Below are 20632 nucleotides of genomic sequence, written 5' to 3'. Positions count from 1 at the left end.
GCTTGAAATGGCAGTCTAGGCAAATGGGATGGATATAATTGGATGAGTTGAGGAGGAGGTCGGGCTACAACCGTGCAACAGTGGTGTGTGTCTCTCGTTCTCTGCAGATTCCCCCGCACTTTCTGGTAAAGTGAAGGCGGTAGTAGCAGAGGAGTGAAAGGAGAGAGCTTCAGGAGGAGGAGGTGTGTGTGTGTGGCAGGGACAAGATGAATGTGACACAAGGGAGGAGATGTTTGGCTTGCTACACTACGGGTTCGGGGTCTGGCACCACCACCATGCCAATCCCTAGGTCCCAAGTCCAACTCAGCCCCCAGAACCTGGGGAAAGCTCTCGCCGCGGCCTGCCACGGCACGGGGGAACGGGTTGCGGGTGAGCGAACCTGGAAGCTGAAGCTTGCTAAGGTCACGGGTGGGTACGTATCACCTCCAAATGCGCCCAGATGCGGAGAAGCGTCGAATGATGTCACATGAGAACAGGGGTAGAAGGGGGTGGATCCGACCTTGAGGAGACAAACGGAAGATCATTGCTGCGGTAATCCGATTATGCTCTTTTCTCGTGACAACCTGAAAGTAACAGGCCCGTGCCCGGAAAAGACCAGAAACGGACGATACTCCACTATTTCTCGTCTGTCGCGGCCATGGCCTCAGGCCACACTTTGCTCGGCTACGGGTCCAGCCGCCGAAACCGAAAGCTCAATCGGAGGAAAAAGGCTCGTTTTGATAGCTTCACATCGAACCTCCGAATACCGCCCGCCATCTAGACCCCTTCAATTTCCCCCCTGCAACCCACATCACAACCGTCAAGATGACCTGGCTCGGAGCTCGCGCACTCAAGAAGTACCCCACGCCCGTCCGTACGTATTCCTCGAAGACCGTCCCCGCGAACCCGTCGCGCAATCGCTGACCTCCCTTACAGTTAAGCCGATGGCGCCTTTCTTCGCTGCCGGTATGTCCGAGTCCCCCGATGAACGCTGAATTCCGAGCGAACCAACTTGCAAAGAACACGAGAAAGAGAGCGAGAGGACTAGCGAAATGAAGCGCAGCGTGTGCTAATAATACTGCAGGTCTGGTCATTGCCTACGGCATCAACTCCGCCCAGAACGCCATGATGAAGTGTACGTCGCGCAAACGAATAACCCCCGAAAGGACGAATACTAATGTTATATGCAGCCGACGAGTGGAAGAACGATGCCCGCAACCCTCTCGCCAAGAAGCATTAAATTCGCAATGGAGTAGCCCAGGCTATACGGGGAGAAGGCCGAGCAATGGGAAACGTGTCGAGGATATAGACCCGCCAACGCGTATTCTTCATGGACGCTGTATCATAGACGCACGGCTCGCATTCAATTGAGCTGTTGTACTAATGTACCGATGCCACACGTGCCATAACACTCCGGGAATGCAAGCGCTCTTTGCCTATGGGGCGTGTGAATGCGTCAACAATGCTCATGCAATTGCACTGTGTTCCTTCACTATACGATGAGTTCGAAGGCAGCATCCGCTGAAATCCATTGAGTGGTCGCGGAGATTTCAAAGTCGATAACCAAGAGGGGAGGTCGTCAACTCTAGAGTTGAGTCGTGTCTTCACAAAGCGAGGCTCGGACGGACGGCATACGCATCACGTGACAATGAACAGTCGACAACTCTACCATTGAACATGACAGAACGAATTAGTAGATGCCGTACTGTCCTAGAATCCTATAAAACTTGAATTGACCATATAAGACTTCATCGGACTTCGAGGAGTGATACGATCGGTTATCGTGGCTCAAGTCCTTATCGCCGTGTCAACTCTTCTGCTTTTCGGCGAAGAGTCAACTGTGGATTTGTCAGTATCCACTTGCGTCTGTCACTGAACACCTCGACCTCTCAACACGCCCTTTGAACTACATCATAGATAAGTACACACACACATGATAACTTCACTTCCCTTACGTCTTAGGGCTGGTGCTTCTGTCTCTAGAACACCTCAGTTTTCTGCCAAGAGCGGCAATAATACCCACTCATACTTCAGCTATATCATTACCTGCAAAATGTCGACGGCAGCAGGCGCAACCCCGAACGGCTCAGCAGTAAAGAAGCCCAACGGAAAGAAAGAGATTAAGATTCTCATGCTTCACGGTAAGATATGTGTCCTGTTCTCGTACTTCTCATAGAACACCAAATTTTCGTCCAGGCCCAACCTGTAATCAACATTTCTACTCCATGACCCCTCTCCAAATCCCATCAAAACCTCACTAACACTCCAAGGCTACACCCAATCCGGGCCCCTCTTCCGCTCAAAAACTCGCGCCCTAGAGAAACTCATCGCAAAGTCTTTGGGCCCCTTTAACCTCGTCCCAACACTCTTCTACCCAACTGGACCCTCACAGCTCTCCCCGCGCGACATCCCAGGCTTCGTCCCGGACGAATCCGCCAACGGCGAGGACCAAGAAATCGACGCCTGGGCCTGGTGGCGCAAGGACGAGTCCTCGGGCTCCTACCGCTTCCTGGATCAGGGTATCTCCACCGTCGCCGACGCGGTCCGCGAGGCCGGCGGCGTCGACGGCGTGGTGGGTTTCAGCCAGGGCGGTGCCTTTGCCGCGCTCCTGGCGGCCATCTTGGAGGGCCCGCATCGCGATGAGAAGATGCCGGAGGACCTGAAGGCTTCAGCGCAGGCGCTGCGGGAGGCCAACGGTGGAAAGCCGTTCAAGTTTGCAGGCATCTACTCTGGTTTCTTTGCGCCGCCCGCGGAGTTGCAGTGGGCGTATGAGCCCAAGATTAAAACGCCTACGCTGCACTTCCTTGGTAGCCTGGATACTGTGGTTGAGGAATCAAGGAGTCAGGGGCTTGTGGACCGTTGCGAGGAGCCTATGGTCGTTGTCCACCCTGGCGGCCACTACGTGCCTATTACCAAGGAGTGGGCCATGCCGCTGATCGGCTTCCTCAAGAAGATTGCCGACGAAGAGGCATCGAAAGCAAACATTTAGATACAGGTCATACATCAACTTACGAACGAATGAATTGGGTAGGGGTTTAGAAGGGTACATCAAGGGCATTAGTTCATCATAGAATAGACCGAAGCATGTTTTACACTTCCCAGCCCGGTTCATTGCCTTCGTCTAAGATAGTGTTCTATAATTACACGCCGTAACCCATGCCGAAACCCCGGCACCCATCCAGACGTCTAATGCGCCTTAGTAGACTTTCCTTTGCCCGACTTGGACGCGCCAGGCTGGATGTTGGCCATCATCTCCTCTTTGGTAATGAGATGATCGATACGCTCGAGGTGACCCAACAAGCTCTTCATGTTGGAGCTCCACTCGTTCAAGATATCATCTGCATCTCTGGGCTTGGCGAAGCTCACAATACGCGCAGGGCGATCGATCTTGGCGTAGATAGTCTTGGAGGTGACCAGCTCGCTAATGTACTTCTCCGTCTCATCCTCAGTGAGATCCAGCAGCTGAGTGAGGCGCTGGGTCTGGATGCGGGTGTAGTACTTGGCGACCACACGCACGTTGTGCTCAATGACTCTCTTGCGGAGATCCAACCAGCGCTGGTGCGCCTTCTCGTCGTCCGACTGACCAGTTTGGGCGTCAAAGACATCAGTTTCGCACAGGTGAGGACCAAAGGTTTTCGCAACCTCTGGCCAGCGCATGAGCTCGTGGACTGTGAAAAGCTTGAGGAGCTCGGCCTCCTGGGTGACTTGGCCGATTCTGGAGTCCTTCTGGATTCTGTGCAGGAGATCGTGCTGCTCATTGTCGTGAGGAGCCAGAATGACGAAGTAAATAATGCGTTGGAGAACCTAGGGAACGTTTGTAAGTCATGGTACTCATCATAGCCGACAGGATTGATCTTACAGGGTGAAGCTTCTTGGGGTCTTCCTCGACGGCCTCGGTGTCGAGGACCTGGCGGTAGTGCTTGCAGACGTCCAGGTACTTGTCATCGTGCTTCGCGAGGATGATCTGTTGCTCGTAGTACCGCAGCTTCAGGTCTGTTGTGTCATCTTCCTTCTCTTCGGGGACCTCCTCGCCTCTCGCCTTCTTCTTCTCACGCTCCTTCTTCTCCTTCTCCAGCTGCTCCGGGGTCTTCTTCGGCTTTCGCGACAGGTAACGGGTGCTGATCTTCCTGCTCAGGATCTGTGCCTGAGTCCAGTCGCCGACCTCAATGCAGAGTGCGACTTGTGCGAGGATGAATTCAGTCTTCTCTCTTCGGTCCATAGATCCGAATGTCTCGACTTGGAGTTCGCAGAGGATGTCTGTCGCCGCCTTGAGGTCGCCCTGCTCCTTCTTGATATCGGACAGAGTCTTGGTGACACGCGCGCGCTCGACTTCGACAAAAATCTTTCCCTCGGTGACCGTCCGCAGTGTCTCGATGACGGTCAGCTTGGTTTCGAGATTCGGGGTAGAGTCGAGGAAGCCCATGACCGCCTGGACCATCTTCGTGATAGCTTGCTTGAGCTGTCCATGCTTCTTCGAGAGAATCAGGACCTGCTCATTCATCAAGCTCCAGTCTCCGGCATTCTTGGTGATGTTGACAATGGCGATGAGTATACGCGATGTCGATGCGAGATCTGAGGACTGCGCTCGTTAGCACGTCAGCGTCTGGGGAAGGGAGGGGTAGCTTGCTCACCTGGCGGGTCTGCTTCTCCAGGACGCTCAGCTTCTCGATGGCAGCTGAGATATCGCTCTATATGAAGATCAGTATTCAGTGCATGGCCACGTCAATTCCGGGCTCCAATCCGCACCTTTGCGAGCTTCTCTGCCTCTGGGATCTGCTTGTCCGTCTCCTTCGAGAAGTCCTTCTCGGGCTTCAAGGCTGCCTCCGACATGCTGGGCGATACTTGTGGGGTTTATTTGTTGAAGATGACGAGGAGTATTTGGATCGGGATCGTGAACGCGGTGGGTTTGCAGGTCAAAAGGCTGTCGGTTGGAGAGGTGAGGCTGATTTGGTTGTTTGTTAGAATCGAAGGCTCCCGCAGCTACGCAACATGCTCGTGCCTACCTGACCTCACCCTGGCCACCACAGTGCTCAGGTACCCGGATTAGGTAAGGCGGGGCAGAGCTGGCACGGAGGGACGTACCTTTTCCCGGCCCTGCCTTCCCGCTTCCATCGATGGCCTGTGCGTGGTGGCTTCCAGTAACTCTTGGTTTTCTTTCCTTCCATTAATTTTGGCTCTTGTTGATGGTTGACAGACGCATTCTATCCTTGCGAACGAGTATGTGATATTCCAAAGTCAATTTGAAACATCAAAGGAATAAATTAGCTTGCTAGCCATAGACTTCGTAGGATATACGAAGGAGATATTTCGCCTCACACAGAGGTTGGATCAGACATCGTTGCAGCTTGTGTCTACCGTTGAACATGATACTGATCAATATGTAAAGTCTTTTTAACGAAATATCCCCAGACTTGAATCTAGACGAGCTAGATTTTCAACGAAATATATCACCATATTAACACAGCCCGTACTGTTTTATTCTTCAATTTCAAGCGGATGCGACCTGTTACCATTGCGACAAAGGCGGTAAAGCCCACACAGCCTGGCATAACGACAACGATGAAACAGTCACTCTGATGACTCCGAACCCTCCTCCGTGAGTGTTTCTTCTGGTCAGTTGCAGCGCGTGTACGCCTAATCCGAGGTACTCAATACAGGTACGGAAACAGATACGCGGGATCCGCGGGGAAGTACTCTTGCTGGCAGCTCAGATTCTCAATGGTCCGGTCTTGGTAGTCGGGAACAAGTGATGTGGTATTCAAAAACACATTATTTACTGAGAAGTGTCTAGCTATTGAACGCGAAAACAAAATTTAGGGGTTGACAGGTGGGGGAGTGCTGTCAATGACAATCGTCGTAGGGTTGACCTGGTTGCAGAGCAAGTCTCCAAGGCCACCGGCGTGGCAGTATGTGAAAACATCGCCCTCGCCCCAGTAGCCAAAACTGGTTGCACCTGTTAGTTCGTCATCGTTCTCAAGTCTTGTAATTGGAAGTCACTTACGCAAGGCCAAGCTCGTGGTAGATGCGCAGCGCAAACTCAGTCTCCTTGCCCGGACGGATCGTGAAGCGGTACTTGGACTCGCCGCAGGTGATTACATCGGAAGGAACACCGGTCGCACCCTGGCAGGCCAGGTCCGTAGCGTTGTTGCCAGATAGGAGGAAACTGACGTTGGTAACTGTTCCGTTTTGCTGCTTGCGGACGGAAAGGTCGGCGATGTCGATGTTCTCGTACGGGCGAGGCTCTTCCGTCTCTTGGGGCGCCGGTGCAGCGAGGGCAGCAACGCCGAAGAGGCCAGTGACGGTAGCGAGAGTGAACTTCATTTTGAAGTATGAAAACGTTCTTGGATCGTGTCTGGTGGTGTTGTTTGGAATAGCTGGGGTTCTGTTGCTTAGCTGGTAATAGTGAGAGTAGGAAGGCCAGCTTGGAAGAGGTTGCGTGGTAGTCAATTATATACTTGCGATAGGCTCCAGATACTGGACCATATGATCATCATCGCCAAGTCGGTTTGGTCGGACAAGCGAGGTTGGTGATTTCGACGTCACCGTCGCTTGGGAGGTGACCATTGTGTGGGGAATGCCTGTTCGGCAAATCCCAAAATGGCTGCGTTCTCGTAAAGGAAACTATGGCAGTGTTGGAAGCGGGTAAACACGAATGACTAGCAATTCTGTCTCATTCTCAACTGCTCCTCTGTCTAAAAGTTCTGTCTCATGGGTAATGCCAGAAATAGCACATGAGATGAACTGTTCAATTCTCCACATCGATCATGAACTCTAATTTGACCAGGGCACTAGTACCACGACTTCCGCGAAAGTTTCATCAAGAGAAGGCCAGTATACTGGCAATTGGCGGGTAATACAGGGCAGGTGCTGCTTCAACTGGAGATTGTGACGCTTACAGGGAGGCAAACAAGTCCGAAGAGAGAGGAAGCGCTGGAAGTGGCAGCCTGTAAGACATAAAAGCTAATCCCTAACAGAGACGGCAACGTTGTTTTGTTGCGTTGGTAGTGACATCGGACAGCAAAAATGTGGACAAAATGACCGCCGATCTTATCGTATTACCGCCAAGACCAGTGTGGTGTTTTTGATGCGGTGATGACCGCAACGGGCCACTCCCCATTATAAAATCCCCAAATTCCCCGAAGGTTCCAGCTCTCAATGTCGCCAGCAGGAAAATCCATCAGTCCGGCTGATACAGTCTCTCAGAACGAACAATTATTGTTGAACTTTGGGGATTCTGATGTTTTGATGTTCTCGGTCTCTGCTTTTCCATGACATTTGGTACTGAAGACATGGAGATCTTCCGCAATAATTGTGACACTGGACCTCCATCTGGGTCCGAAACACCCAGGAATTATGGAACTGTAAGACCTCGAACTTCTTAACCAGTTCTGTAATTCACTGCATCCGACTTGTCTAATGACCCTCTTCTGCAAGACTTTTTGGCGTCTGAATGTCGTAAAAACAAGGCTTGGGCGCAGGAATTTGATATGAAGAGCCTTATTTTTGTTGGCTCCATATCATGCGAGCCTTTGCCCGCAAAGAAAAAGCACCTGTTGCACAACTCACATCGGTCCTTAGCCTTAATTGTACAGAAGAACAATGTCTAGAGACGTACATTGACAGTGGAGAAGGGTCCACCGAGCACTAATTATTGCGGTGCACGAAACGAGCGTCGACCTCGCCTACGAGTTTATGACATGATAAGACGGGAACTAGCGCACAGTAGGCGAAAATCTAGAAAATGGGTGTCTATTCTCAAAGAAAAAGCGACAGCTATACAACATTGTTTTATCACACTTATACCTAGGATAGTAAACAGTGCACATGTAATGGCCAGAGATCTAGCATGTTGCTGGATCACCACTTCCTTATGGGGTTATCCCAGCAATTCCGTCAGGTCAACTTGACGGTGATGACCCCCTTAGAAGGAATAGATACAGATACCCCCGAGCCCGAGATAGTGGCCGCCGTGGAAGCGAACTTGTGGCTGTTGTCAGTGACCCACGCGCTCGCAGACTTGGGAGTGAACCCCTTGAATGAGACGCTGGCAGACTTAGCTGCAATGTCATTGTTCGTGAAGATGACCACAATAGACCCATCCTTGTTTTTGACTGCTGCGGTCAAGACGTCGGATGCCACCATGCCCGAAGTTTGCAATCTCTGCGCGCCGGGGCGAATGTGCCGGGACCACATGGCGAATGCCCAAAAGTTAGCGGAAGGCGTCGCGGTCTTGCCATCCTGGGTATCGACAAGATGGGAATCAGACTGTAGCTGCTTGAGTTCGAAGCCCTCCCAATAGAGGTAGGCAGAGAGATTGGCATTGATGATGCCAACGGCAATCTTGTTGGCCCAGGTCATGCCCTCGGTGGCGCCTCCATTCTTAAACCAGGTCAGGTCAAAGGCTGTCGTGATGCCGGATTCGGTAACCCAAGATGACAGCTTCGTACTGAGAGCGGTGTTGGCGTCGCCTGAGTAGGTGTGCGAGGTGATCAAGCCCAAGTGGGATTCCATACCGGCGGCAACGAGTGCGTTGGTGTATTTGACTGTTGACCCCCAGCCAACAGCATCACAGCAAGTAACTGCAGTCTTGAGACCGGCAGATTGAACGGCCTTGGACAGAGTGGGGATGAAAGAGATGGCCTCCTGGGCATTGAAGCTGATTTGCATCTGGGAGTATCCAGGGCTGGGTGGTGAGGTCGTCAATTCATGTGCCTAGCTGTAAGGGGGGTTCTGATGCTTACGAGAAGTCAGGCTCGTTAAGAAAGCCTAGGTGAGTAATGTTGAGTCCGGCTTGCTGGTAGTACTTGACATACCGCACGAGGAAGTCGGCGTAGGCTTGTCGCCAATCTCCAGAGGAGCAGGTATGACCGGTTGTGCCGCATAAGTATCTAGAGTGTGTTAGAGAGTAGCCATTCAAGTGATTACTTGCGTCCTCGAAACTCACCCTGCCGTCGCTTCGTTGCCGCTCGTCTTCATAAATCCAGGAGCACTCCAAGCGTCAGCGTAGATTTGATTCACCCCATAGCTGACGGCCTGCTTCGTGAACCAGAGCTGACCGCTGTCGTCGTTGTCCCAGTTATAAGTCGGCTTGCCAGTAGGCGATCCAGGGTTCGTGGGAAGAATGCTGTCCCCTTTGCCGCCGGAACCAATGCGATTGCGGATGATGCTGAACCCGGCACCTTTGGTAGGGCTGAAAAGCAGATCAAGAGCCTCCTTTTGAAGGGCCGTGGGCGCGTTCTGGAACTCCTTGGCACGCCCAAAAGCTTGAGAGAAGCCAAATCCGTCGATCTTTTGCAGCTTGGAGTTGGTGTCGACGGTAACCTGGCCAAGTGCCAAGGCGCCTAGGCCGACAACACCAAGCAAAGTTGTAAAGGGTGACATCTGATCAGCCAATCATGAACGAAAAAGAATGTGATATTCGATATCGAAGGGAATGTGGGAGTGGGCTGAATCCGCGTGCCAAGAAAAACGCCAACTCCAGGAGTTTTGCGGATCTCATATACATGGGGCCTTCAAGAAACTACCGAACAACGCGGGAATCTCGCATCCCCTTTGGCAGCATAGAAATCAGTCCGAAAGTCATTCTGATTGCTCGTCTCTAGGATTTACGGATTTTGGTGCATGCTGGCCCGCCGGACCCAGAATTAAGGAGTGTTGACAATATATTCGAAATCATGCTGCGCTCATGTCATTTTTACCAAGCTACAGTGGCGCTCATTGGAGCAAGGAGAGAAAACAAATCGCTCCAATAGAAACATTGGTGATCTAGTCTCGGGAACGTCCGAACTGCTCGCATCGCAGCGAAGCTGGGGCTTCCTAGTCCCTCTTCGGTAAGTGACATAGAGTGAACATGAAACTCAGGGGCCAGGTGAATATGTATGATTCCACTACAAATTACGGCAGGAGCTTTTTTGGCCGTGATTGCGCCTTAAATCTTATCTGGAAATCTGGACGAGTCGTTTAGAGGAAGCATAGAGGTCTAAACTCGTAACGACTGTACTGCAGTAGGCACAGTATCGTTGTCTGGAGATGGCCATAGCTCTGATTGAAGGACTTCGCGGCATCACCACATACCCAATTCGTTTGAAACATTGGGTCTTAAGACTACGATGTTGTAGTGCGAAGTGTTCTCTATTGATTCGTAAGTCAGTGGACCTAGATACGACAATTCATGATATAAAATACAAAAAAGGTTGGTTCTTCTGTCATTGTCCATTCCGTTCAACCCATATGCCTCATTCGTTCTTGTTTCTACTTCTTTCCACTCTTTTGGTCTATCCATTCCATACAACGCAACATCTTTTGTCACAATGAAGTTCACTCCTGTTGTCTTGGCCGTTGCCCAGGTGGCATCCGCTCATTACTTCTTCGACACCGTGGTTCAAGACGGTACCGCCGGAAAGTCTTTCCAGTACATCCGAGACTTCACCCGTGCCACCAAGTATAATCCGATCAAGTTCTCGAACAACCCCGCCGCCGATATTCGCGATGGTTCCTACATCGACGGCCCGGACAGCAGATGCAACCAGGGAGCTTACACCAACGCCGCCAAGACGGAGGTCCTCGACGTCACTGCGGGAAGCGACGTTACGGTTAAGCTTGGCGTAGGCGCCACCATGCAGCACCCTGGTTAGAAGACTCTGTCGCCGCGTGATTCGCCTCGACGTTGCACGTTGACTAACATCTGCATCCAATTACTATAGGACCTGCTCTGTACTACATGTCGAAAGCCCCCGATGGCAGCGTCAAGGACTACGACGGCTCAGGCGACTGGTTCAAGATTGGCGAGACTGGCGTTTGCACCCAGAGTGGCGACTTCACCAAAGACGCTTGGTGTACTTGGGACAAGAACACTCTTACCGCCACCATTCCCAAGGATACGCCTTCAGGGGAGTATCTCCTGCGCTTTGAGCACATCGGTAAGAATTTGATTTTGGCTTCAAATTTGCGTACGTCATTTGTATTATGATAATCTAACAAACTATCTCAGGCGTCCACAAGTCGTTTGACCACGAGCCTGAGCACTTCGTGTCTTGCGTCCAGGTCAAGGTCACAGGAGGCGGCAACGGCATCCCTGGCCCTCTGGTCAAATTCCCTGGCGCGTACAAGTACACCGACCCTTACGTGAGCTTCAGTCTCTACAACGGATACAAGGCTTTCCCGATGCCTGGTCCTGCTGTGTGGACCGGCGGATCGAGCGACGTCAACAACACCTCGGCAGCTGAGGCAAGTGTCCCGAGCAGCTTGCCTTCGACGACTCTGATCACCGCGACTCGTTCTGCCACTCCCAGCGCAAAGGCTAGTGCCGCCTGCGCCAAGCTCCGTCACTGATGAGCCTGTATACCGAGCATGTATACCGGCAATGTGCGACATAGGCTCTGCCTCTGGTATTACTTCCGCCAGACGGTTGACGAAGTATGTCGGGATAGAGGCTTCTGCTCTTTGTTGAGATGCTACTTTAGGCGTTGCCTAAGTGTTGCTTTAATTCTATTGTACAATTTTGAAGACAAAACTTTACTTGCCATAGTCAAAGAACTATATATTATCACAATCCTGCTCAAGTTGCCCAGAGCTGAGAATCAGGTGAGCTAAATCCAGGTTTGATATGTGGGCAAGATTCGTATTAGGTGAGAAGTCAAGATGTAAGCAATGGGCGGCCTACGCCGTACAAGTACTTTTCAGTCCTGGACTCAGATTGCCTCGATGCTGCTTGTGGTTTCGTGGGAGTGAGATCCCTGTCCAAGCCACGGATGGTTGACCAGGCGGTCAACGATTCGTGTATGTTGGAAAAGGGATGCCGAGGTGGGGGTCACAGACGAGAACGGATGGAATAACGATGACTCCCGTGGAGGTGGGGAAGGCACCTCTAAGGTCTACCGCCAACCTAGGTCTTTGTCATCTTTCATCCTCCTTGAGATCTCACAGTGCAGTTCCATTCTATAGAAAGAAGTATTACCAAGGCACGGTATAGGTGAGTAGTGTGAGAGCCGAGCACATCCAATCATGGCTATGGTTATTAAGCTAACTGTACTGATCCTTGACAGCTCGAGGGAAATGGAGAGCTCACCGTCCCCAAACGGTAAAAGAGAGTTACCCCATGATCCCCAACGTATGACCCCCACATAGTCCCGCAAACATCCCTGGCCCCAGGTGTCCAAGAAATCCCATATTCCTTCTGTCCTAACGCCGGATCTGATGCCGGGGAGCTGCAAGGTGGGGGCGGTCCGACGAGAAAGTCGGCTGATATTTGGGGGGTTCAGGGATGACCAAGCAGCAAGGAACAAAGGCATCGTTTGAATGCTGCCATGCTAGGCCCTACCCCATGGGGTCGTTTCCCCGCGTTTGGATTGTTCTCCACGTTTGCCTGGGGATAGGGGGAAAATGAAGGGAAGAAGATGATTGTGGGACGAGGAGAAGGAATGGGAGGTTGTTCAAAGGTTGACGGGTCCGGGGAAAAGGAGGTTAAGTTCAGGGCCTTCCCACGTCTTTTGACCGCCGCATGTTTGGCTTCTTATAGGCAGGTCTCCTTGTCTGTCACCTCGCCAACTTCCTCAATCCCAGTTGCTATCCGATACCTGAGCCACGAGAGAAGTAAGCTATACTTAGTCTTGGACCAATAAACAACCATGGATATGGACAAGACAGAGAAGTCTTCGGACCAGGTCGAGGACGTCAACGCCGATAAGCTAAGCCAGCATGGCGGCAACCTCATCATGCCAGCCAGCTTGGCGGCCTTGAGTCAGGAGGAGTATGAGAGAATTGGCAAGAAGGCGACGTTGAAAATGGACTTGGTGATCATGCCCATCATGGTCATCATGTACATCCGTGAGTGCAACCCGCGTACTCCAACCATCTACTCCCAGAGGACACGACTAACATATCTGATAATTAAAGTTAACTACCTCGACCGCCAGAACATTGCCAGCGCAAAGCTCGCCGACATCACCACAGACCTGAACCTGAGCCAAGTCGAGTACCAGACAACCGTCAGCATTCTGTTTGTTGGCTATAGTGAGAACTTCCAATCCGTTCAGTCGCAGAAACACTTTTCTCAAACCCTGGCTAACGCGGAAGCTCTGCAGTCCTCATGCAAGTTCCCTCGAACATGATTGTCGGCAAGATCAAGTGGCCCGGGGCGTACATCTGCTGTGGCATGGCCGCATGGGGTGTTATTTCTTCCCTCATGGCCGTGGTGCACAACTACGAAGGCCTACTGATGGCGCGCTTCTTCCTTGGCTTCGTTGAGGCCATCTTCTTTCCTGGCGCACTATACTTCCTCTCCCTGTTCTAGTAAGCGATCCCAATCGTGTGCTCTTGGTCCCAAGCGATGTTGATCTGTGTCTCTCTAGTAACCGAAAGCAATTTGCCTTGCGGACCGCCATCCTCTATTCTGGTTCCCAGCTGGGCAATGCGTTCGGCGGTCTCTTCGCCATCGCCATCCTGAACTTAGATGGTGCACACGGACTTGCAGGTTGGCGTTGGGTATGTGCCTGTTCTCTCTTCTTTATCTGAAGCCTTCTCGGTCTAATCATGGAAACCACAGCTCTTCCTCGTAGAGGGCGTCATCACCGTCGGCTTGGCCGTTCCGTTCGCATGCATCCTGCCCAATTCCAACAAGAAGATTCCCACTCTGACCCAACTGGAGTGCGAATGGGTGCAGTACAACTTCGCTGCAGATCAGGGCCAGGAAGATGATTCTAGCGAAGTCACCGCTATGAAGGGTTTCATGATGGCCGTCACGGACCCAAAGACCTGGATGCTCATGGGAGTCCTTTACTCTGTAAGTCGCACACCTCACCTATCTGCCCCCTTCCATGCACCTTTCCGAAGACGTTAGAGAAGTCTCTGGCACACCATGAACAATTTTGCTAACTCACTTGGACTATCAGACTTACATCGTCGGCGCCGTCGCAAACTTCTTCCCCTCCGTCGTCGGCGGCCTCGGCTTCTCCCGCACAATGACCTACGCCCTCACCGCGCCCCCCTTCCTCCTTTGCGTCATCACCATGCTCCTAAACGGCTTCCACTCAGACCGCAAACAAGAACGTTTCCTCCATATCGTCATCCCCCTATGCATCACCCTCGTCGCCAACATCATCGCCGTCTCAACAACCAACACGGCAGCACGCTACGTTGCCATGATGCTTCTCCCCGGTTCTTTCTACGCTGCCGCGGTGGTCGTGCTCTCTTGGATCACTGGTAGTCTAGCTCAACCTTCGGTCAAGCGTGCGAGTGCCATTGCCCTTATCAATGCCATGTGTAACACGCCGAATATCTGGGGTAGTTATCTGTATTATGGTGCGCCGAGATACGTTACGGCGTTTATTGTGAATATTGCGGCGACAGGTTTGGCGATTGGATTCGCTACGGTGACGAGGATTTGGTTGAGAAGGTTGAATGCCAAGTTGGACCGGGGCGAGGACACGGGGAAGCATGGGCCGACGCAGGCGCAGGTCGCTGGAGGGTTCAGATATCTCATTTGAAGCCTCTACTGGCGAATGCTTTATGTTCAGCTAATAGTCTTGAGGAATGATTTATTCGCTATGTTTAACGATGTCGATACTGCCTTAAGCTTCTACAGGCTTTTGATATTAAATTAAGTCCAAGACAATTGGCCATGAACTTCGTGCTCGTGCACTTATCCCCTCCACCAGCGACTCAGTTACCTGTTCCATCGCGCCTCAGTATGGAGAATGATTGCCTAGCAAGCTGAGAGGTCACTTCCTATCTTTGACGTAGCAGGATTTCCCGCGATGCGCTTTTCTTCCACGGGCACAAGCAATGAGATCATTATCAAAGTGACTTAGACAGACTCTATGGTGAGAAGGCTCCTTGTTACGGAGAAACATGGTACTTGTCGGTGATCTCAGTTGATACATAGCCCTTGAAATAGTCTATAACTTCACCCTCCCTGTAACTTCCTTCTCAGCACGTTCGCTATTAACCATCTCAGGAACAATTTCTTCCACACTCGTGGCACCCGCGAGCGCCATATTAGTCTGTAGCTCATGTCTTAGGATCTGCACCAACCGCCTGACACCAGCCTCGCCATAGCCAGCCGTCATCGAGTACAAGAACGGCCGACCAATGCCAACAGCTGTGGCACCAAGAGCAATAGCCTTTAGGACATCCGTACCGCGTCTGATGCCACCGTCGACAAATACCTGGAATTTGGCTCTTGTCTCAGGAAAGAGGAGGTGCGGCGCGTATCTACGAATCTCAAGGAGCGTCAGCATGGGAGCCTGCGCCGTATCCTGCGACCTTCCTCCGTGGTTCGAAAGCACGATACCATCCACGCCGTGCTCGTGAGCGATGACGGCGTCTTCAACAGACTGAATCCCCTTGATGACAATCGGCAACGAGGTCGTCTGCCTTATCCATGTCAAATCGGCCCACGTCAACCCCGCATTCAGTAACCCAGAAGCCGTTGTCTTCGCCAGGCCGCTGGGTTCTGAAAGGGGTTCATCGCCAACAGTCAGCCTTTCATCGCGCTCACGTTTGCCGATGACTGGCGAATCGACCGTCACAAAGATCGCTTTGGCACCCAACCTCTCTGCCTTCCGAATCGTAGCTTGTGCCTTATCCCGGTTCCGATCAACGTACAGCTGGAAAAACAATGACTGTGCTTCGTTTACCCTGGCGCCGAAGATGGACTCGACCGAGGCGCTCGGCTTGGTGGGCATACAGTACATGATCCCTTCCTTGCCCGCAGCCCTCGAGAGAATGGTCTCGGCTTCGGAGTGGGCGTACTTGGCCTGTCCAGTGGGCGAAATGTAGAAAGGTAGTGAAGTATGGAGGCTGAGGATATTGGTGGACGTGGAGATGGAGTCGACGTTTCGGAGAATGCGCGGGCGGAGGGCGAGCTTGCGGAATATGCGGCGCGAGTCGTCAAGGCTCTGTTCGTCTTCTGCGCCCGAGTAGTAGTACGCCCAGCCCATGGGCGAGAGGTACCTCTCCGCGACCTTTTCGAAATCGTCGGCGTTGATGATGGCTCCTAAATGTGGGAAAGCAGGCTTTTGCTTTTCGGGAGCGTTCGACGAGGCATCTTGTGGCTCTGGTAGTGTTGCTGGGTCTACGGGACCCAGGCAGCGATCTGGTGATAGGGTCTCTGTGATGAGGTCTGGGTTGTGGATGGAGTCGTAGTCTTCTGTCGCGTCTCGGCCAGCGCATTTGATGATGAGTTTTGCGCCGCCTGGGTGCTCATCAAGGAAGTCTAGTCTAGTGTGAGCGGGCAATGTGAAGCTGGGTACCGGAGCATGTGCGTACCTGTGACGTCCCATACTTGGCCATGCACAACGACCCAGCACGAGTCTTTGGTGTTGTTCTTCGCAACCTCCGTACCGCTAACAACCATGGTGATGATGACTGATGATTATCAGTGATTTTGAGCGAGAATAAGGGAGCAAGATGCACGAGAGATTGGCATTGATAGCTTGGGCAGATCCAACGTTTTCCCCATCCCCAGAGGCACCTTGGAAAGTTGAGATAGACCCATCGTACAGACCAAGCTTGGTTCTTTCACCCCGCGAAAGGCTCACGATGTCAAACATCTCCACTGACGGCACATTGACCCCACGAATCTACGCCAACCAGACCTAAGGTGGGGGTCATGTTGGCGTTGGTCCACGACCCCATGACGCCGCTTCTGGACCGATTCGAGACAAAGCTGCTCCCCCACTCAAGCCATAGCTTGCTTTTCGCAGTGGAATCCCCGCGAAAAAGTGGTGCGGCTCCGCCATGTTACGAAATCCAATTCGCTAGAAGGTGACGATGTTTGCGGCGTCGAGGATGTTAGTCGTCGGCTGTTACCAGGTTTGGGCGGAGAAGTGTCCGGCGACGACGTTGGAGCTGGGGGTGAGGCTCGGGAGTTGTCCGGGGCCCCGGAATGAGGTCCCTGCTAGTAGCTGACTCGCTTCGTGCGGGGGACCAGCAGTGCATGGCGGGAATGATGATCGGAAATACGCGTTGGATTCAATGTTGGTTGTACGGATAGTTGTACGGATAGTTGTACGGAATGAGGGTGCAGTGTTAGCAGCAAGCTGGTGCAGACTCCATGGGTGTGTGCGCCGCGCAGTGCATGTTGGTTCCTCAGCTCCCTAGCCGTTCTGGGGCTAGTTCTTCTAATCCCTTAGCACCAAGTGCCGTGAACTATAGACATAAACTTCCCGTTCCAATGGCGTTGGATTGCGCGTTGATGTGTGACATTGTTGGTCAACAAAGAATAATTCTACCGTAACTAATCCTCTTCTTTCTCTAGGGTCAACAGTTTCTAGTGTGCCTTACTTTGCGAACACGGAGCATTTGCTCTGGTTCAGCCGAGCCCCATACTTGTGAACGGGTGGCCCGAGCCTTTGGGAGCTTAATACCACCCAATCTAATCAGTCCGCGACGCGTCTGTCTCATTTAATATGAAATTTACGCGATCATGCCAGAGCCTCTCCGCCTCATGACGCGGGATCTTTCTGACCGTCGCGCAAAAAAGGGCTAACTAAAATGGCCTTCAAACAAACCACACGTTCGTAAAACTCGACTACAAGTCCCATCATACAAAAAACATGGCTAAGATTCCAATGACTAGTCCAATTCGGGCCCAAACGCGCGCCGGGCGGTTCCCTCTCCCCACCATCACCCAAAAGACAGCGATTCCAACCCGAACCCGACCACAATAATTTGACGAGACACGGCGACACTGACGATGACCATCACGAAGCTAGCTCCGGCTCTCAAGCAGAGAAAGATGCTGAGCCTTCCAATAACCCCCCACAAACGTCAGTAGCAGACAAAGTGAACGACATGATGAGAAAGTACACGTCGGGCATACCAAAGGAACTTTCCGGCGCCAAAAAGTACTACGTGGTATGGAATGGAACGGAAACCGGTATATTCGAAAGTTGGGGCAAATGTCAGCCGTTGGTTGAAAGATATCCAGGGGCAGGGCGTAAGTTGCACCTCGAAAATTGCAAAAAATCAGTTCCCCGGGCTGACTGCTTGAACGCAGACAAGAAAACAACAACGTACAAAGACGCTGTGAGACACCATTCTGCTTCGCGATACAAAGAGTATGTCTGATGGGTTTTGTCATAGGTGGATCTCCTGCGTAACAAGTTGACAGAAAAGCTCGAGGCAGAAGAGCCAAGGTCTGTACCTCAACCGCAACCTTGTACTGCATCGCCAAACACATTTGAGAGCACACCTCGGTATCCTCCTCCCACGCCTAACAGCCGTATACCTGGCAGTGCTGCGCCTAGCGATGTTGCAGCCATAGCTGCTGATGCGGGCGAGCCCCAAGCCCAGAGCTTCGACCCAGCACCAGACCCTTGCGAGCCTCCTCTTTGCCAGGAACAACAAGCCGCCATGGATCTTGCCATGGCTGGACATAACCTTTTCATCACTGGGTGCGTAAGCAAGGTGGCCTCATGATGGTCCAACGCGTGGCGTCAATAACTCAATAATCATCTACTAACTTCATACGCACGTAGATCGGGCGGATGCGGCAAGTCTGTCCTCGTAAAGGCCTTGCACAAGATGTTCAAAGCGAAGGAACGAAAAGTACACCTAATCGCACCTACCGGCATCGCTTCTGTCAACATCGGTGGTAGAACGATGTGGAATTACGCGGGCTGGACACCGGATGATTTCTCAGAGCCATTCGGTATACTAGTGGGAAAGTCGCGACACAAGAAAAACAAGAATCGAATAGTTGGTACCCATGTTCTTATCATCGACGAAATCAGCATGGTCGAGAATCAGTTCTTTCAACGACTTGGTCAGGTCATGGGACGAATTCGACGCAAAGCAGCCCCGAATAACCCCCAGAGTCAGATGGAGGTTCGGGGCGCTTTTGGCGGCGTCCAGGTCATCGCTGTTGGGGATTTCTGTCAGCTGCCTCCGGTAGAGCCATTCCAGCATTGTCTTGAATGTGGCTCGGAAATGCAACAGGAAAAGGTCGGGAACTCAGTCCGTTCATATTTCTGCCCTCAAGGAGTCAGCGATGAAGGGCCGCAGCAGAATACTCATGGGTATTTCATGGAGCACGACAAATGGGCCTTCAAGTCTTCTGAGTGGGTGAGGTGCAACTTCAAGTACGTCCACCTGAAGAAGGTTCATCGACAAACAGACGAGGACTTTGTCAGGATTCTTCAGACATGCCGGTTAGGCGAAGTTCTCAGCCAGAGAGATATCGACCTACTGCTAAATCATCCTGCCCAGGTTGAGAACGCAACTCGTTTGTTCAGTCATAGACTGCAAGCTCAAGAGCATAACGAATCTCAGCTCAAACAGCTCCATAGCCCGTCCCGAAAATATTGGTGTCTCGATTATGCCAATACAAATAATAGCACAGATGAAGAACTTGATCGTCTGATCGATTACTATACGGCAAGTGCTGGCTACCTCATCCGTCGAGCTGTAACTAGGCGCGACTCTAAATCTTCAAAGTAAGGGTTATTAACAAAGTACATTATCCAGAAGCGAGATTCGGACCCTGAAGCACCTCCTTCGCGGCAACCGTTGTCCCGCTTGGGCGAACATCGCTATGCCCAATTTCTAGAGTTGAAGCTCAATATGCCCGTCATCTTGCTTGCAAACGTAAGATCCTCCGCAAGCAATTGTTGCATATAAACGTTTGTCGCTAGATTCACTAACCTCGTAACTTATATGCACCAGATTGATCTAGATAGCGGCCTGTGTAACGGCAGTCAGGGCAAAATCTGCGGCTTTGTCTCACGCTCCAAGTTTGAACGTCCCACAGAACCTAAGCGAAAAAACTACAAGAAGGATTTGTCAGCTTTCGATGCTGCTATGGAACGTTTTCGTCTGACGGAAATGTTCTTAACGGACGAAGGCGCGCCTGAATTATGTGAGTAGAAATCCCGCTCAGCTGCTGGGACAACCTCTTCATTTTTTCCTCATATCGGCTGACTCAATGAAGATCCCGAGGTCGAATTCAACAACGGCCAACGCCGCGTCATTGGCCCGGATTGCGCAGTAAACGAACTCGGCACAAAACACCCGCACATGCTCGTATCTCGGACACAGCTACCTCTCGCTCCAGGCTGGGCCATGACCATCCATAAGAGCCAGAGTCTGTCTCTTGACCGCTTAATCGTTGACCTGGGCTCTGTCTTTGAAAAGGGCCAAGCATACGTAGCGCTCAGCCGTGCCCGATCTCTCCAAGGTCTGCAAATAGAAGGCACCGATGAATACATGCTTCAGTCGGGCTTGAAACTGGATTCCGAAGTGAGGAGGTTTCTGGAAGAGCTTGAGAGGAGCGCTGAGGGAAATTGAGCTCAGGTCAGGAATCCAAGCCAAGACTCTACACAGAATTGATAGATCTTGGGCTTGTGCTCGAAGTGCGGCTGGAAGAAGGGGAAAGGGCATTTATGGCATTGGTTGGAGTTGGCTCAACTGCTAGCTAAAGTAGTAGGCAGCCCCTGATGGTATACTATACTGTAGGGAAAGTCACAGGATGAACCGCGCCCGAAGTACTGCAGTATGGTTATACCTTCATTCCCACTGAAACGCTATGGAATAGCCCGCGAAGTCGTTCAACCTTGGCCTAGGAGATTAAGAGGAGTATCATCCTGGTGTCACTGCCCTGCCTGCCTTGTCATTCGAAATTCGATAAACGGTACCTGCGGCAGTGGATTGTTCC

At 51.9% G+C, this 20632-nt stretch overlaps 10 protein-coding genes across 10 annotated transcripts; 6 read left to right on the top strand and 4 right to left on the bottom strand.

Moving 5' to 3' along the window:
* Positions 1 to 275: 275 nt before the first annotated feature.
* CABS01_14664 (uncharacterized protein) lies at positions 276 to 760 on the top strand (the record flags this gene model as incomplete). The annotated part of the gene is made up of 2 exons (XM_060548002.1): positions 276 to 412; positions 577 to 760. 2 exons carry the CDS (start codon positions 276 to 278, stop codon positions 758 to 760), a joined length of 321 nt encoding a protein of 106 aa, XP_060393119.1.
* Positions 761 to 804: 44 nt separating this feature from the next.
* Positions 805 to 1219, top strand: CABS01_14663 (ATP synthase subunit J; the record flags this gene model as incomplete). Its single annotated transcript, XM_060548001.1, has 4 exons — positions 805 to 853; positions 916 to 945; positions 1064 to 1114; positions 1170 to 1219. The coding sequence occupies 4 exons, from the start codon at positions 805 to 807 to the stop codon at positions 1217 to 1219; spliced, it is 180 nt and encodes a 59-aa protein (XP_060393118.1).
* An 813-nt stretch (positions 1220 to 2032) lies between these two features.
* Positions 2033 to 2968, top strand: CABS01_14662 (serine hydrolase; the record flags this gene model as incomplete). The annotated part of the gene is made up of 2 exons (XM_060548000.1): positions 2033 to 2120; positions 2250 to 2968. The coding sequence occupies 2 exons, from the start codon at positions 2033 to 2035 to the stop codon at positions 2966 to 2968; spliced, it is 807 nt and encodes a 268-aa protein (XP_060393117.1).
* A 197-nt stretch (positions 2969 to 3165) lies between these two features.
* Positions 3166 to 4809, bottom strand: CABS01_14661 (PCI domain-containing protein; the record flags this gene model as incomplete). The annotated part of the gene is made up of 4 exons (XM_060547999.1): positions 3166 to 3783; positions 3839 to 4558; positions 4611 to 4667; positions 4726 to 4809. 4 exons carry the CDS (start codon positions 4807 to 4809, stop codon positions 3166 to 3168), a joined length of 1479 nt encoding a protein of 492 aa, XP_060393116.1.
* A 983-nt stretch (positions 4810 to 5792) lies between these two features.
* Positions 5793 to 6300, bottom strand: CABS01_14660 (uncharacterized protein; the record flags this gene model as incomplete). The annotated part of the gene is made up of 2 exons (XM_060547998.1): positions 5793 to 5922; positions 5981 to 6300. The coding sequence occupies 2 exons, from the start codon at positions 6298 to 6300 to the stop codon at positions 5793 to 5795; spliced, it is 450 nt and encodes a 149-aa protein (XP_060393115.1).
* A 1572-nt stretch (positions 6301 to 7872) lies between these two features.
* CABS01_14659 (cellulosome enzyme) lies at positions 7873 to 9360 on the bottom strand (the record flags this gene model as incomplete). Its single annotated transcript, XM_060547997.1, has 3 exons — positions 7873 to 8662; positions 8721 to 8867; positions 8924 to 9360. The coding sequence occupies 3 exons, from the start codon at positions 9358 to 9360 to the stop codon at positions 7873 to 7875; spliced, it is 1374 nt and encodes a 457-aa protein (XP_060393114.1).
* Positions 9361 to 10289: 929 nt separating this feature from the next.
* On the top strand, positions 10290 to 11310 carry CABS01_14658 (fungal cellulose binding domain-containing protein; the record flags this gene model as incomplete). The annotated part of the gene is made up of 3 exons (XM_060547996.1): positions 10290 to 10608; positions 10683 to 10898; positions 10970 to 11310. 3 exons carry the CDS (start codon positions 10290 to 10292, stop codon positions 11308 to 11310), a joined length of 876 nt encoding a protein of 291 aa, XP_060393113.1.
* A 1295-nt stretch (positions 11311 to 12605) lies between these two features.
* CABS01_14657 (TNA1 is necessary for nicotinic acid import into the cell) lies at positions 12606 to 14462 on the top strand (the record flags this gene model as incomplete). Its single annotated transcript, XM_060547995.1, has 6 exons — positions 12606 to 12804; positions 12874 to 12990; positions 13062 to 13269; positions 13329 to 13461; positions 13523 to 13759; positions 13869 to 14462. 6 exons carry the CDS (start codon positions 12606 to 12608, stop codon positions 14460 to 14462), a joined length of 1488 nt encoding a protein of 495 aa, XP_060393112.1.
* Positions 14463 to 14873: 411 nt separating this feature from the next.
* CABS01_14656 (glycolate oxidase) lies at positions 14874 to 16333 on the bottom strand (the record flags this gene model as incomplete). The annotated part of the gene is made up of 2 exons (XM_060547994.1): positions 14874 to 16192; positions 16246 to 16333. 2 exons carry the CDS (start codon positions 16331 to 16333, stop codon positions 14874 to 14876), a joined length of 1407 nt encoding a protein of 468 aa, XP_060393111.1.
* A 1139-nt stretch (positions 16334 to 17472) lies between these two features.
* Positions 17473 to 20265, top strand: CABS01_14655 (ATP-dependent DNA helicase PIF1; the record flags this gene model as incomplete). Its single annotated transcript, XM_060547993.1, has 8 exons — positions 17473 to 17494; positions 17558 to 17917; positions 17978 to 18006; positions 18064 to 18374; positions 18459 to 19386; positions 19447 to 19566; positions 19645 to 19837; positions 19910 to 20265. The coding sequence occupies 8 exons, from the start codon at positions 17473 to 17475 to the stop codon at positions 20263 to 20265; spliced, it is 2319 nt and encodes a 772-aa protein (XP_060393110.1).
* Between the last annotated feature and the right edge of the window lie 367 nt (positions 20266 to 20632).

Source organism: Colletotrichum abscissum (genome assembly GCF_030869225.1).
Source record: "Colletotrichum abscissum strain IMI 504890 chromosome Unknown Scaffold_56.1, whole genome shotgun sequence".
Classification (NCBI taxonomy): Eukaryota; Fungi; Ascomycota; class Sordariomycetes; order Glomerellales; family Glomerellaceae; genus Colletotrichum; species Colletotrichum abscissum.
This window is presented reverse-complemented; position numbering and strand designations above follow the sequence as displayed.